We start from the raw sequence: 14,248 nt of genomic DNA, 5'->3' as shown, positions 1-14,248 counted from the left end.
GGCAGGATGGTGCTACCTGGCTGTTTAAGTTTGGACCCTGCAACTCCTACTTTGTGCATGGTTAGGACTGGCCTCCATATGAAGAGATGTGTTTGTCACTATGACGTCTACTCTTTTCATTGGAGTACTTCTGTTCCATCATTTACTAATAACAGAGGTGTTATTGCTTCCATAGTTGTAAAACTGTCCTTCAGGAATCATTGAAAGCATTGCTCTCTAACACCTATTTAGTTACCTACTTGCCAAAATTTAGCAATGTTTCTTGATGACCATAGGAAGCTGCCTTATGCCAAGTCAGACCATTGGTCCAACCCTAGCCCAATATTGTCACTACATTGACTGGCAGCATCTCCCCAAGATTTCAGAATGGGCATCTCCCAGTCGTACCTGGCAACGCAGGGATTGTACCTGGCACCTTCTGGGTGCAGACAATTGTTCTGCACCGGAGCTACAGCCCTTGCCCATTGGCAAATGTTTAGTGCCTTTCCATAGAACTTCTGACTAGGCCTGCACAGCACCATAACGCACATCATAGCCAGTTATAGCAACATCCTGGTTTCAAAGGGTATGGACGAGGCATCCTAATGGTATAGACATCCTGGGTGGTAGTTAACTAAGTTTTACTGAGAGAAGACCCGTTGACATTAATGAACCTAACTTAGTCATAGTCATTCATTTCAGCAGGTCTGTTCTGCGTAAAACGTAGTAGAATGCCATCCCATATCTTTCTCTGGTACTGCAGAAGCCAAGAAGGACTTATTTTAACTGCTGTCCCACAAGACAGAGATTCCTCATTGAAACAAGTTCCACTGGTTCAGATAGGCTATAAGAAAACAGTCCCCCTCAAGAGTGCTGGATTAAACCATGTGGAGACTCCTAGGCAGCTGAAATCTTGGGGTCCCTTGCAAATTATCTTCTAAAACTGAGAAAGCCTGATTGTAATTTTCATTCAAGATCAGTATTATTTTGATCCATTTTTAGTGGGACCCCTAAAGGTGTGGGGCTCGTAGGTTGGTGCCTACTCTATTTACATTTCTACTTCCGAAAGTAAATTCTATGAGTTGTTGCTCTAGTGAGGAGAACATATACACTGCCTTATATCAAGTCAGACTATTGGTTTGTCCAGCTCAGTATCATCTATACTGATTGGCCCTGGATCTTCAGGGCCTCAGAGAGGAGTCTTTCCCAGCCCTGCCTAGAGATTCCAGGGGTTGAACTTGGGGCCTTTTGCATTCAGATTGCATGCTGGATTGTGGCCCTGCCCAAATATTTCCCTGGCTGCTGCAGAAAGGCATCTCTCTTTATGCACTTCACTCTGGCTGAGGCTGGTGTGCGTAACCTTTGCCTTCTCCCCATAATTAAGCAGATGCACTGCATCTCTCTTCACCGTGGACAGTTTGTTGTAGCACTGGCAGCCTTCCTTGTGTAATTGTTTAGGGTCCAAAGCTTTGAGCAGTGCCAAAGATCGCCCTTCCCTGTTAGCAGAGACAAGCTAGCTGCTTTCCTGTAGGTGACACAGTGACATTTAGTTCTGGGGATCTGGATGACATAAGTTTGTGAAGAAGAGAGATGAAGGGAAACTTAAATTGGGCACTTCCCAAGCTTCCCAAACTCCCTCATTTTTAGGGACTCCCTGTGTATTCATGGATTGAGAAAGAGCTTCTCCACAGCAACGAGCCAGAGGGAAAATAAGGTCACATCCACACTGCACATTTAAAGTGCATGGCTTCCTGGGTACTATTGTATACCCCTCACAGAGCTACAATTCCCAGCACCCTTTGCAAGCTATGGTTTCCAGGTGTCTTTGGAGGAAGCTATGTATGGTATGGGCTTGACCGTTGCTGGATAGCCTAGGTCTGACTCTCGCTGTGTCATGGTAAAAATGTGTTGTTTTGTGAATGGAGAACTGATAATATCTCTTGTGTGAGAGTACAGCTTACCCATTACTAGTTGGAAGTAGTATTTGGATATTTTGTCCTGCAGAAGAATACTGGTTTCGATTTTTCAGTGCTCATAATATACTCTCTCTTTCCTAGCCGATTGTGCCACGCTCACCCCACCCTGAAGACAATCGAAATGTTCCATTTCAGGGGACCATCTCAGGTTGGGGACCGCCTCCTGTTCAAGGCCATTGTCAATAATGCATTCAAGAACAGGTATTGCCTTTCAGAAAACTTACTTCACTTGTATAAATTAGACCATTTTATGATCCACTAGAACAAATGCAAAGTCATTGAACAGGAAGATGACAGATTGAAGCTTTTGGTGTTTTATTTTCTTTTACTTTCCCCCTCTATGTAGCACATAAGAGATTTCACCAATGAGATCTAAAAGTTGTCAGTTACTAACATCTTCCAAATGAATCAAAAGACAGAGCTTAACTCGTCTGTGAATAAATAAAAACAGCATTTCTTTGGGGTGGGGGGGCTGCCTATTTAAAATCAATTTGGATAAATTCACAAGTCCAAAAGAAGCGGAGTTAACAAAAAGGCCCTTTAAATAAAAAATGGAATCTATTCCTGCTTGTCACAGTTCTACATATACTTTGATCTGTGCCAGCTAAAAAATAAATGTCTTGTTCTTAATTTCAGCATGGAGGTTGGGGTGTGTGTAGAGGCTTATCGACATGAAATGGAAGTCAGCCGAAGACACATCAACAGTGCCTTCATGACCTTTGTGGTCTTGAATGATGAGGGTCAGCCACGCACACTTCCAATGCTGAAACCAGAGCCTGGGGTAAGAAGCAGCAATGGCTTTGAATGTGATGGATTGTGGTCCTGAATCAAATTTGGTAACCCTGCATGAACTCACTCAGCTGCACACTGTAGCATGTTAGCCAGGCAAAACCAGCTTTCTCCTTGGGGAAACAGCGAAAATTTGTTGTGTGTCAGCTTAGAAGTAAGAAGAAATCTCTTAAGGAAGGTGTGCAATAGCACGAGGACCACCATTTATTATTAGTATTATTTATATGGCGCCATTCAAGGCCAGATGGTCGGTGGTCACACGTCAATTGGACGCACGCAAAATGGTTGCTGCCTTTATACATGGGGGGGGGGAGAATATCATTCCTTCTATATCTTATGTTCAGGCATTAGTACCACTGCTTGTGTAGTCAAAATGACACATCTCACACAGAAGAGGGAAATATTGAAGCGAACCCCAGGGTTTGCAATATATATATATAAAGGCAACTTTTTAGAATACACCAGGGTGCGGGGAAGAGACACTTAAAAAGTCTAATTAACTGACTGGAGCATTCTGTGTTGCAACTTTTTTTGCAGATACCAGTTCATGGTGTTGATCCTATTTGACCGTGGATCCAGCCTTAGTGGTGGTCTTTTCTGGCCCATAATTTTTTACTGCAGGAAAAGCAGGGCAACCTAAACGCTTTTGAGTTAAACTCTTAACATCTGGCCCATCTATTTAGTTTAAAGCCTCGCTTTGTTTGTTCCTATGCATGCTTCATATGTCTCCCAAAAGTCATCCATCCATTTTATTTCCCTTTAACAGGATGGAGAAAGACGATTCAAAGAAGCTAGCGCTAGGAAAAAAATTAGACTGGACAGGTAAGTGAAAAAGTATTATTCTGGCAACTTCCTTGCATCGCTCTCTCCATAACTAGGACCATATGTGATTCCTCCTCCCTCTTGGTACATTCCTGCAGTAGAATTGTATTCATATGTTGTAGACTGAAACAATTACGTATCAGCAGGTCTTCCTGCACATGGGGCCCCTGAATTTGATCCACAGGTAGTGTTTCTGCTCTTCTCCATGGCTCAGCAAAGTGCCCATGGTGGCGTTCTTGGAAACAGCAGAGGTAGCAGCTACCAAATAGAGATGATTTTGAGGGGAAGGAGATAGGAGTGAGGATGAGGTGTTTCTTGTGGATTTATCCAAATTGACTTTAAATAGGCCATTTCCAAAAAACGAAAGACAGAGTTAAGCTCTGTCTTTTGACTCATTCTGATGATGTCAGTAACGGATAACTTTTAGATCTCACTGGCGAAATCTCTTATGTGCATTCAGAACAGCGTGCCTGGGCTTCTCTCCTATTTCCTTCCTAGGAAGGGACACATACTTTGCACATGCTCAGACACACATTTCTTTTTTTGTAATTATTTCACATTCTAAGGTTGAACTTTGGCCTTGCAAATAGGCTGACATTAAACCTTTGGAATAGGAGGATGGTGAGTTGAACAGCACTGCCTGGCCGGAATGCAGTCATGGCATAACTGGAAATGAGGCAAGGCACACGGACTCCATTTCTTCAGCGCTGGAGTTTTTTATGGGCACTGCTGGTTTGATCGCAAGCCTGTTTCCACAATGAAGGAGGATACAAATTCGCTTTTTAATTTTTTTTGCAAGTGTTAAGATCCTTCAGAATCTATATTCTGTGCTGATTACTAAATTTGATGCAAAATACGCTTGCTGAAAATGTAGGGAAGGAAAGGCAATCGCAAGAATTTCACTGGCCCATATCTGGCCCATTGTGTTCTGGTAGCAAAATTTGTCAGAATGGTAAAAACCTGGTAGGAATGAAAGTGTTAAGTTTTCATGGAAGAAAGGGAAAGCTGGGAAAAGTGACCAGCAAAGCTCAGAGAAATGTCCCCCCCCCCCATTCTCAGTCGGTCCTTTTTTCTACAGCCAGTCCTATTTATAAAACAAACCCTCGTCCAGCTCTTTGTTTTCATTCTGATTCTAGTTTTGCCTTGCGGTGACATCAGAGCCCCTTCCAGTTTGCCTCCTGTTATGTCACTAAAACCTCATAGCGTATTTATAGCCTTGTTCTTTGGTTGTCTCTAATTCATAATTTATTGCAGAACACAGACTGAGACCGCATGCATTATCCTTAAGGCCACAGTTCTCGGAGCATTAATACCAGATCAATGCGTTCTCTTGAGAGCAGCGAAAGAAGGCAGGGAAGAATAAGGCAGGCTGCCAGAGCATCATGAGCAGTGCTTAGAATGCTCTGACTTAGGGGTCCGTGGCACCTTCCTTGCTCAGGAGTCCCCTCTTCTCTGGCATCTCGGTGGTTTGGCCATTTGTCTCTGTCATTCTCATGTGCCTGCTAGTGAACCGCAGCTACATCATCCTATCAGGAGAGCGCAGCAGGCAGAGCAGTCAAATAATCTACAGGGTAACTTTATTTATCCTAATCATTGGGGGGATATACAAAATGCTTGGCTGAGCAGCAGTGCCGATTACTGCAAAGCCTACTTAGAATGAAATACACTTCTGTGGTGGGGAGAAGAGTTAGTTCAGGATAACCTCAGGTTTAAATATGCCACAACTTCACGAGGTAACTGGTGAGTAGCTGTGGTCTCTGGTGTCTGCCTGTCTCGCTTTGTTTCTCTGGCCCATCTTTTTTAGGACCTGCCTTATTTCTGTGATTGCAAGTTGTTTTAAATTGTTTTTACCATTTTACTTTAACCTGCACTGGGACCTTGGGGTATAGGACAGGTCACAAATTTTCACAACAGTAACCTTTACTCTTCTAAAGCTTTTCTAAAATCTTTATTAGGGGAAAATGTTTTTTTTAAGCTAATAAAACTTTCTGCATATGCATACTTAAGAGATGCTCAACTCAAAGATGCATTGTACCTTGCAAAAAAACTTTAATTTGAAAACAATATTAAAATAAAGTTTGTGTTGCCCTCCACCCTTGTGTGAAAAACCCCCCTACAAGTCAAGGAACTAAGAAATAATTTTTCATGGGGGGGGGGGCGCTGTAGCTTAATAGTAAAGAATCTATTTTACATGCAGAAGGTACCATATTCAGTTCTCCAGCTTCTTCGTGCTGGGAAGGTTCCCTGCCTAAAATCCTGGATGACTTGCTGCTATTTAGTATAAACAATACTGAGCTGGATAGACCATTGGTCTGACTCTCTATAAGGCAGCTTCCGATGTTTCTGTGTACTGGTGTAGAGACTGAGGCCTGTGGCTTCTGCATCCTTGCTGGTAGCTTAGCTCTCAATATCCTGCCACACAGAACTCTCCTGCAATCTGTTCTTTGCCCTAAAATTCATTCTAGACAGAGCACATACACAGAGACCACAGAAGCCCCACACCTCACCTCAGACCTGCCTGCTGCCTGCTAGTAGGGGTTCAGAAGTGCATGTGTAATCTTCACCATCAAGGCAATGACCAGATTGTCACTTGGAGGGCCTCCTTGTGTCGTCTGTGGTGGATGCAGAGAAAGTTGAATAAGTCCTGATTTCTGTTATGGGGCTGCTTCACGTTCGATATTTCTTTTACCCACAGAGAGCCGCCTTCTGGGGAAAGCATTTGTAGTACACTTGAAAACCACACGGGGGCCTGTTTTGCTGTGATTACAATATATTTGGAAGCCACAGAAGCTCAATAAGGCACTTGTGCAACTTTCACCCTCCCAGGAGTGTAAGCGCATATATGCCTCCCTCCCACTGCCCCCTCACCCTGGTCGGGGCTTACCATAACCCTATCTTGCAACTGGTGGGTTGTTAAGCAAAGTTTTGGCCCACACCAATGCATGACATCAGCCTGGCCGCCTAGCTATGGTGTCTTGAGTGGAAGGGAAGGTGCTTCAGCATAAAGCACATTCGGGAGAAATGGTCTCTGCCACTACAAACAGCTTTTAGATTGTGCTTCCTTTACTCTTAAAACATCTGCTCTGTTTGCATGTGTGCGTGAGTGAGAGACTGCAAACATACTTCAGCTTCCCTTTCTTTTCAGTACAGCTGCAGGAGGATCAGGTTGGTGCATGCTGAATTGAGGTGCCCTCAGTCAGGGAGGAAAACCTGTAGCCCTCCAAATGCTGCTGGACTACAACTCCCATCATCCCTGCTGGTTGGCCTCACTGACTGAGGATGAGGGGAACTGGAGTCCAACAGCATACAGAGAGCCACAGCTTCCCCATCCTGTCTCTAAGCGATTTAAAAGGGGTTGTTTAGATTTGTGTCCCAAGATCATGATTTTACTTCATCTTGCGTTAGGGCTGGTCTTGCAAGCTGCAAATCCAGGGAATTTATTAGAAGTATTTATTTTTAAAACTCCTAAACACACACAGAGAGCATTATTTGATATGAAACACAGAATAGAGCTGTAACGGAAGGCTTGCAATCTAAATAGTAATGTCTGTAACTTACTATATATTATATGACCAAATATTCTGTTTATGATGCTGGGGCTCCATGGGTGCCTTTTAATATGGGGGAGAAAGGAATATGAGCAGATTCCTTTTCTCGAGAACTGATGTGCAAGTGTGCATTTTGTGTATGTACCTGAATCTCCTTGTTCCACAAAACCTGTGGACTTTGTTCTGCCTGATCTCCTCTTCCTAAGAACTTTAAAATGTCTCTAAGTCATATGGCTTGCCAAGGCCAGACCGCTTATTATTGGGTACTTTGGACCACTTTACCATGGCTCTGTCACCTTGAAGGTCATAGATCAGTTGTTATCAGTCAGATCTCTCCTCCTTCTCATTTCCTTATCTTAGGTCCTGATAATGAGATTGTATGGGAGTGATACAGTTGAGCAAAGAACAAGAGCATCTTGTGACTGTCAGTGCCCTGCTGTTAGCACTAAGCAATTTTTCTGTCACTTGAGTCCAAGGCTACTGCTGGTTCTATAGCCGAAATGCACTCTACCAAGCCGATTCACGCACACCATACGAACCAGTTTCCATTTCCTCAAGCCCCTACATTAAATCCCATTACATTTCACCTGTGTGCAGTAAATCCTCTCTGAAAATAGACCCAAATTTAATAGCAGCGTCTAAATTTGAGAGATGCTGTATCCTGTGCAAGGTTTTATTTTAGTGCAATTAGGTGATACTTCTGACTTTAACCCTGCAACTAGGGAAAAGGAATCTAGGGCACTCTGTGTTGGGGGATGTGGCAGGAAGTTGCATAAGTAGTTATTCGCAAGTGGGCCTCTTGATCCACATATGAAAGAAGTCAATACCTGTGATTGTGGTGTGTTAGAGCGAACCTGAATGTGATTTTCTCCAGGTGTTTGCCTGCCTTCACTCCCTAGCACCAGCAAAAGGCCAGAATGAACCAAGACAGATTTTGCCAAAAATGATTGCAAGCAAAGGAATTCACTTAACTGAAAAACAAACCCAAAACTATACCTTGAATACACAATGTGCCCTGCAGTAGAGATAAAAGGTACCCCAGATCCTAACTAGCACAGTGTTCCCCTAACACATCTATAATCTCATACTTGCCCTCAGCTGGGGAGTATTTACCAGTCTTTGATTTGTTCCCTTTTGAGAATAATTTGAAAAAGGATTCTTGCTGCAGCAAGAATACTATTAGCCCAGCGATGGAAGCAAGAAGAACCACCAACAAAAGAAGAGTGCAAGATGAAACTGATGGACTATGCCGAGTTGGCAAAATTAACTGGGAAAATTTGGAACCAGCAAGACCAGACTTTCCTGAAAGACTGGAAGAAATTTATGATATATTTGAAAGACAATTGTAATCAATTGACATCGCTTGTAGGGTTGCAAGAAGTTTTGTAAGGAGAACTATATGAATTATTGCGAAAAAGGACTAATAATAAGGAATAATACTCTGTGTACAAAAAGAGAGAGATGTTGACACCACTATGTTGTGTGACTAGCTTGCTCTAGAGTGCCTCGATTAAACTGGCAGTCAGGTATTCTCCTCCTCCTATGATGAGGAAAGTGGGGGTGAACTCCTCTGTGTGTCCCTGTGCCTGCCCTTCCTGTCCTCCAGGTGCAGGAACTTGCTGCACCTGTGGAGGCTTCCTGTGCAATTTAGAGTCCTGATCATGCAGGGAGGCACCAGGAGTGCAACAGGCTCCTGCTGCAGTCAGTTTGCTCTCCCAGTGTGCAGAGAAAAGTGGGCATGCGGCGCTTTGTGGGCCAGCCACCCTTCCTGCTCTTCCTCATGTGATTCTAATCACGCGTGGAAATTGAGGGCCCAGATCCCAGATCTGGTAACATGCCAATCTGATCCGGCGGAAAATGAATGACTCCTGCCTCTGTATCCTATGCAGATTTCCCTAAGGGTATTTAACCTTCATCATTTCTATGTTTCTGTGATGACCATATAGCTATCTTGCCCAGCGAGTCTCTGTTGAACCAAAAGATTTATTCTCCCTTCTTCTGCACATACCTGGATTCAGTCTGGTGGCTAATTTAAAAGCTATACTTAAAAACAAGACAATGTAAAAACAAGATAACCTATTTCTTTTAGATAATATCTTTGGAAGGTCACGTTCAAAGCATACTTGCCATTTCCTTTCTAGTGCCAATTTTATGAGGAGCATTTTTTAATTACCTTTTGTTGACAGTCAACATTCAGCGTAACCGATGCATTCTTTTCCTTTTTGCAGAAAATACGTCTTTTCCTGCAAGCATACAGAAGTACCTTTGTCTGTGCCTTGGGATCAAAGCAATAAGGTAAAATAAACATGGAGGTTGCTTGGTGCTCCACAAGTTGCTAACATCTGCATCTCAGGGGGCCTTTAGACTCCTCCAAAGCAGGAGGGCCACATTACCTGTGGAGCAGCCTTGCAGGGGCCACATGCCAATGGCGGGTGGTGCCAAAAACAGAAGTGCACAGAGCAACAAATGTGGATTTTACCTTTGTACAGTAGACTAGTTTCTACGCCCACCCATGGGCGTAGCCACATGGGAGCAGCTCCCCCCATCAAGTAAAACAATAGAAATACTTAACTGACCAATCACATTGGTTATGCCCCCCCCCCCAATAAAAGTCCTGCCCTCCCCTAACAAAAATCCTTAGTTATCAGAAAGTTCATTTGATGGGTGGAGAGTGGACAATAACTCCTTCCCCCATCAGTTGATCTGCACAAATCAGCTTGGGGTGTGTGTTGTGAGTCCCATCTGCGTACAAGTGTGGGTGTGCCAATGGGAGGTGCCCATTTTTGGACATACTCGCCATCTGCATACTTCCCTGAGAAGGTTGACCAAGGGGGACTGCTGCCCCCAGGCCCCAAAAACTTAACCGTACCTGCCACGGAACTTGTTTGTGCCTCAGATGTCTTAAGGAATAAGGGCTCTCTTGTGGGAGGGAACGAGAAATGCTACTCATGAGCAAAGAAAAAGTTAGGAAGCTTTGTGTGTTGGTTTAGAACGGTAGGAAAGCCCTGCTGGATGAAGCCAGTAGCCCATCTAGTTCATCAACCGGTGGCTAACCAGGTGTTTGGGGGAAGCCCAAAAGCAGGATGTGAGTGCAGTAGCATCATCCCCACTTGTGATTCATTGGAAATGGCATTCAGAGTCATCCTGCCTCTGATATTGGAGGTAACATAGCCCTCGCAACTAGTAGCCATTTTCTCCAGGAAGGAGGCTCCATGCTGTTGTCTCAGAATGCAAGCTGGCCTCCAGGTAGCTTCTATATTGGCTTTTCAGCCAGACATGACATTTTGCCAGTACCTTGGGAAATTAGATATTTAGAAGCGGACATGTGTCTGTTGCTATGCAATCAGGACAAAACCCACTGAAACCTTGGCTGGTGATTAAAGTTAGAGCATTTGATTTGTTAAACCCATGGTTTACTTTTTGTTTGCTTAAAATATTTACTTATACCTCCTTCAGTCTGACAGCAGGTCTCTTAGGCAGCTGATGCAAGAGAAAAGTAAAACAGAATAAACGCAAGAAAATATCATCACATTCCATGTAAACACTCTTTCTCTCTCCCCCAAAGGCTTTCATAAACTTCTTAATACCTTCAGAAGGCTATTTTGGGCCTTGCTGGGAGGGAATTCCATACCACTGATGGAAGGCCTTCAGCTTATTGCCCTCCTAGCTTGCTTCCAAATGTGGTGGCAGAGCTTCTGGTGATGACTGAAGATCTGCCTAGGTGTTTAAGGAGATGGACTATTATTTAGAATGTTCTTATCCTAAGTCACTTCAAGATGACTGCTCAAAACAAATTATGATGAATGCTCAACCAAGTCAGCTATTTATTCAGTTCAGTATTCATTCTGATTTGTTTGTGAGGACATTACATTATTTTTCCATCACTTGCCTTGTCTCAAAAACAGTCCCAATTTGGGAGAGAAGCAGGTTTGTTGCGCAAGACTTCCAAATAAGCTTTAAAAGTTAAAGGCCTGGAAACCAACTAGGAGCCAGTGAATAAGTTTAAGAACAGTGGAGAGAGTTGCTAAGATGTATTTCGTTATCAAAATGTGAACAGTATTTGGCACCTCTAGAATTCCCCCATTCCTCAACAAAGAAATACACATGATGGAAAGTAAATCGGACTCTCTTGCCTTAATATATTATGCAGGTTAAGGGGTGGGAAAGAGAAAGACCCTTTACAATCTTCTTATGGAAGGAAGTTTTGTTTGAAGTTGTGAATATTTTGACAGGAACTTGGTTATACTAGATGGTATAAAGGAGGCTCCACGAAGTATAGGGGCCATTTGCCAGGGTGGATGGAGGAGCAATTGGAAATAGAAGAGGAAGATGTATTTATTTTTGCAAGCTTTATTAGCACAGAGTTCCTCACTGACTCCTAGCACTCAACTCCCTGCAACTTCTAAATAAATTATATAAAGTCTGGCTAATTCTGCTAAAAAATTCCAAGATTTCAGAATTGTGAAATCTCTGGGATCAAAACTATTTCATGGAACTCCATGTCAGAAAGAGCATATAAGGCAAAGTTTTAAAGTGGAATGAAGTCCCCATCACTGTCTTTTATTTCTAGCGCAAGCAACATGTACTAGGACCCTCAATACTTTACAATAATAGAGAGAAGTTCACAGCAGTCCCTGCACACCAGTGTGTAATTTAATAAGGATAAGAGGAACAGTGAGAGGAAGAAATGGGAAAAGGTCATGCTGGTGCTGGACACATTACAATTAGAAGCTCTTTTTGATGGGCTATTTTCTTGTGTGTTTTTTTAAATGCAGGTTTACCTGAGTTACAACAATGTTACTGCACTGAAGACATTAGTAGCAAAGGCCAACTGGGTGCTTACCTCCGAAAGAGACAAGGTAGCTGACCCCATCCTCAAGCAACTGTTCAGTCTAAAATGCAAAACATGAAGTCAAGTATCCAAGCATCTCATCCCATTGTATCTTTGTTGTGGGAGGAATCATGGTTTTCAGATTGCAAGCACTATTATTTTTGTTCTCGTGAATTGTGTATACAATGAAACTTGTTGGGCTACATTTCCATTGAACTGGAATGTAGGTATTTTTTGTTGGAAGTGCCATTTTTGTGGCTTTAATCACCCCTGCCTTCGCTCTCTAAGGTCAAGATGTACACACTGGAAGAGGACAAATTCCTCTCTATCCGAATAGAGATGACCATCTGCATTGATGCAATGCAGGCCTTTCTGCTGCTCTCGGACCTGCGACACAGGCACGAATGGGACAATCATTATGCGTAAGTACTTTGGTGGTTAACAATTGCTTTTTAGTTAGGGATGGTGTCCCCAATTCCCATTCTCATAGTTTAAGAGATCTTTCTGCTCATGCAGTTAAAAACAAACCAACCCAGAAACTGAGATTCTTGGAACAGTAGATTCTGTGTACTTTCTTTTCTGTGCTCATGTAGAATCTCAGCATAACTCAGATCTGAGGTTATCGAGCTATTCTACCAATGATGTTAGACACAGTACCAGGCCTCCTCCTTTATGCCCTCACAACTTTGATCACTCCCAAAAGTTATCCAATTGGCTCTTGTTGCTCTTTATTGTTGCGGTTGCACAAATATAAGAACCTAAGATAAGGTCTCCTGGTCAAAGTTCAGCATCTTGTATCACACAGCAGCCAGCCAGATGCGAAAGGGCAATTGTCATCTCCAATTGTTCACCTTCTGATTTCCCTTTTTGCAGGAGTTCTGAACTTGTCCAACAAGTTGATAAAGAGGACATGATCTATCATGTTGTTAGCCATACTATGAGCGAGGAAAACAAGCCTCAGGACTTCGTCATCCTTGTGTCACAAAGGAAGCCTTGCAGCAAAGGGTATGTTGCCAAACATCTCTCCACTGCAACTTCTAGGGCGTCTGTTCCGCTTCAGATATGGTGCACACGCACCTGTAAAGAGACCAGTGCCCAGGTGGCCTTTCAAAATCCCTTCTGCAAACTTCATTTCACCAATTTTGAACAAAAGCTAAAGGCAAGAACTAGGCTAGCTGAGGGCAGGTTCAGCCTATTGAGTAAGCAGAACAAGGTTTCTTTGGGGGTTGTTGTGGGCATGGTGAACTTCAAAGCAGAGGGAAAAGTTCAGTGCACTTGTTCTAACTGGGTTTCCTTTCTTTCCAGTGATCCATATGTTGTAGCATTCAGATCTGTCACACTGCCAACACATCCAGCAAAACCAGAGTATACCCGTGGGGAGACCTTGTGTTCTGGCTTCTGTATTTGGCAGGAAACAGATGAACTCGCTAAGGTAGGCATTTAGCTTTCTAAATTGCAGCAGAGGAATGAGTGATAGTGGCTCAGTTTGGACATGGATTATGGGGACTGTACCATGGATCGCCTTTCCCTACTTATGCAATGATTCTGCTCCATTTCCAGGTTTTGGGCACCAGGTGAAAACTTTTCTCTATAACCAGGCTATTGACTGATTAAACAAACTATGGCCCTTTAAATGTGTTTGTGGGGAGTGGGGTTATTGGTTTGCTTTTGTTTTTTATTACGCATTTTGTGTTCTCATTTTGTATTTTTAAGTTGTAAACTGCCCTGTCCAGATGAAGGGTGGTATGCAAATTTAATTAATAATAATAATAATAATAATTTGCCATTATTTCCAACTAGGGACAAACCATGGTTAGTGCTAAATTTCAAACAATGGTTTCTAAACTCAAAGTTTGGAAGTCAGCACTAACTGTAATCTGCCCAATTTAAGAAACCATGAGAAACTATGGTTAAAGCAACTCGGAAGTAGTGGAGGCTGGAGGCTATGAGCCTCTGTCCTCCAAATTGGTTCAGTTCCCAGGGATGTATTTTATAGCATGAGTTCACCCTATTTGTTCTGAGAGTAGCTTTGTGTACCAGATTACCTTTATAAAGTGTCACAAATCTTTTTTTTCTGATGTTAGAATAGATGCTGTTTGTGAAATATTGAGACATAGCAAATCACTTGCTGTGAATTCCTTTTGTGTACCATTGGTTAACGCAACACTTTTCTCTATGCAATCACATATACCAATGTATTTGGGAATGGCTGTGCGGAAAAAGAAGTCAGGGACCTGCGTGTGTGCGCCAGCTTTTAGCCTCTGCCCATTTCTAGCTCCAAGGTTTTTCTGGCTGTAGGTTTT

At 43.0% G+C, this 14,248-nt stretch overlaps 1 protein-coding gene across 2 annotated transcripts in view; it reads left to right on the top strand.

Annotated features, from left to right (window-relative positions):
- Nucleotides 1–14,248, top strand: part of ACOT11 (acyl-CoA thioesterase 11) — a 61,387-nt gene that overhangs the window by 45,596 nt on the left and 1,543 nt on the right. For both annotated transcript variants that reach the window (XM_082225661.1, XM_082225662.1), the window contains 8 exons: nt 2,037–2,156; nt 2,592–2,736; nt 3,511–3,566; nt 9,343–9,409; nt 11,890–11,973; nt 12,234–12,367; nt 12,819–12,950; nt 13,251–13,377. In XM_082225661.1, coding sequence (XP_082081787.1) covers nt 2,037–2,156; nt 2,592–2,736; nt 3,511–3,566; nt 9,343–9,409; nt 11,890–11,973; nt 12,234–12,367; nt 12,819–12,950; nt 13,251–13,377 — 865 coding nt within the window. The remainder of the gene's footprint in view (nt 1–2,036; nt 2,157–2,591; nt 2,737–3,510; nt 3,567–9,342; nt 9,410–11,889; nt 11,974–12,233; nt 12,368–12,818; nt 12,951–13,250; nt 13,378–14,248) is intronic.

The sequence above is a fragment of the Podarcis vaucheri genome (assembly GCF_965113315.1).
Source record: "Podarcis vaucheri genome assembly, chromosome: 6".
In the NCBI taxonomy this organism is placed as follows: Eukaryota; Metazoa; Chordata; class Lepidosauria; order Squamata; family Lacertidae; genus Podarcis; species Podarcis vaucheri.
This window is presented reverse-complemented; position numbering and strand designations above follow the sequence as displayed.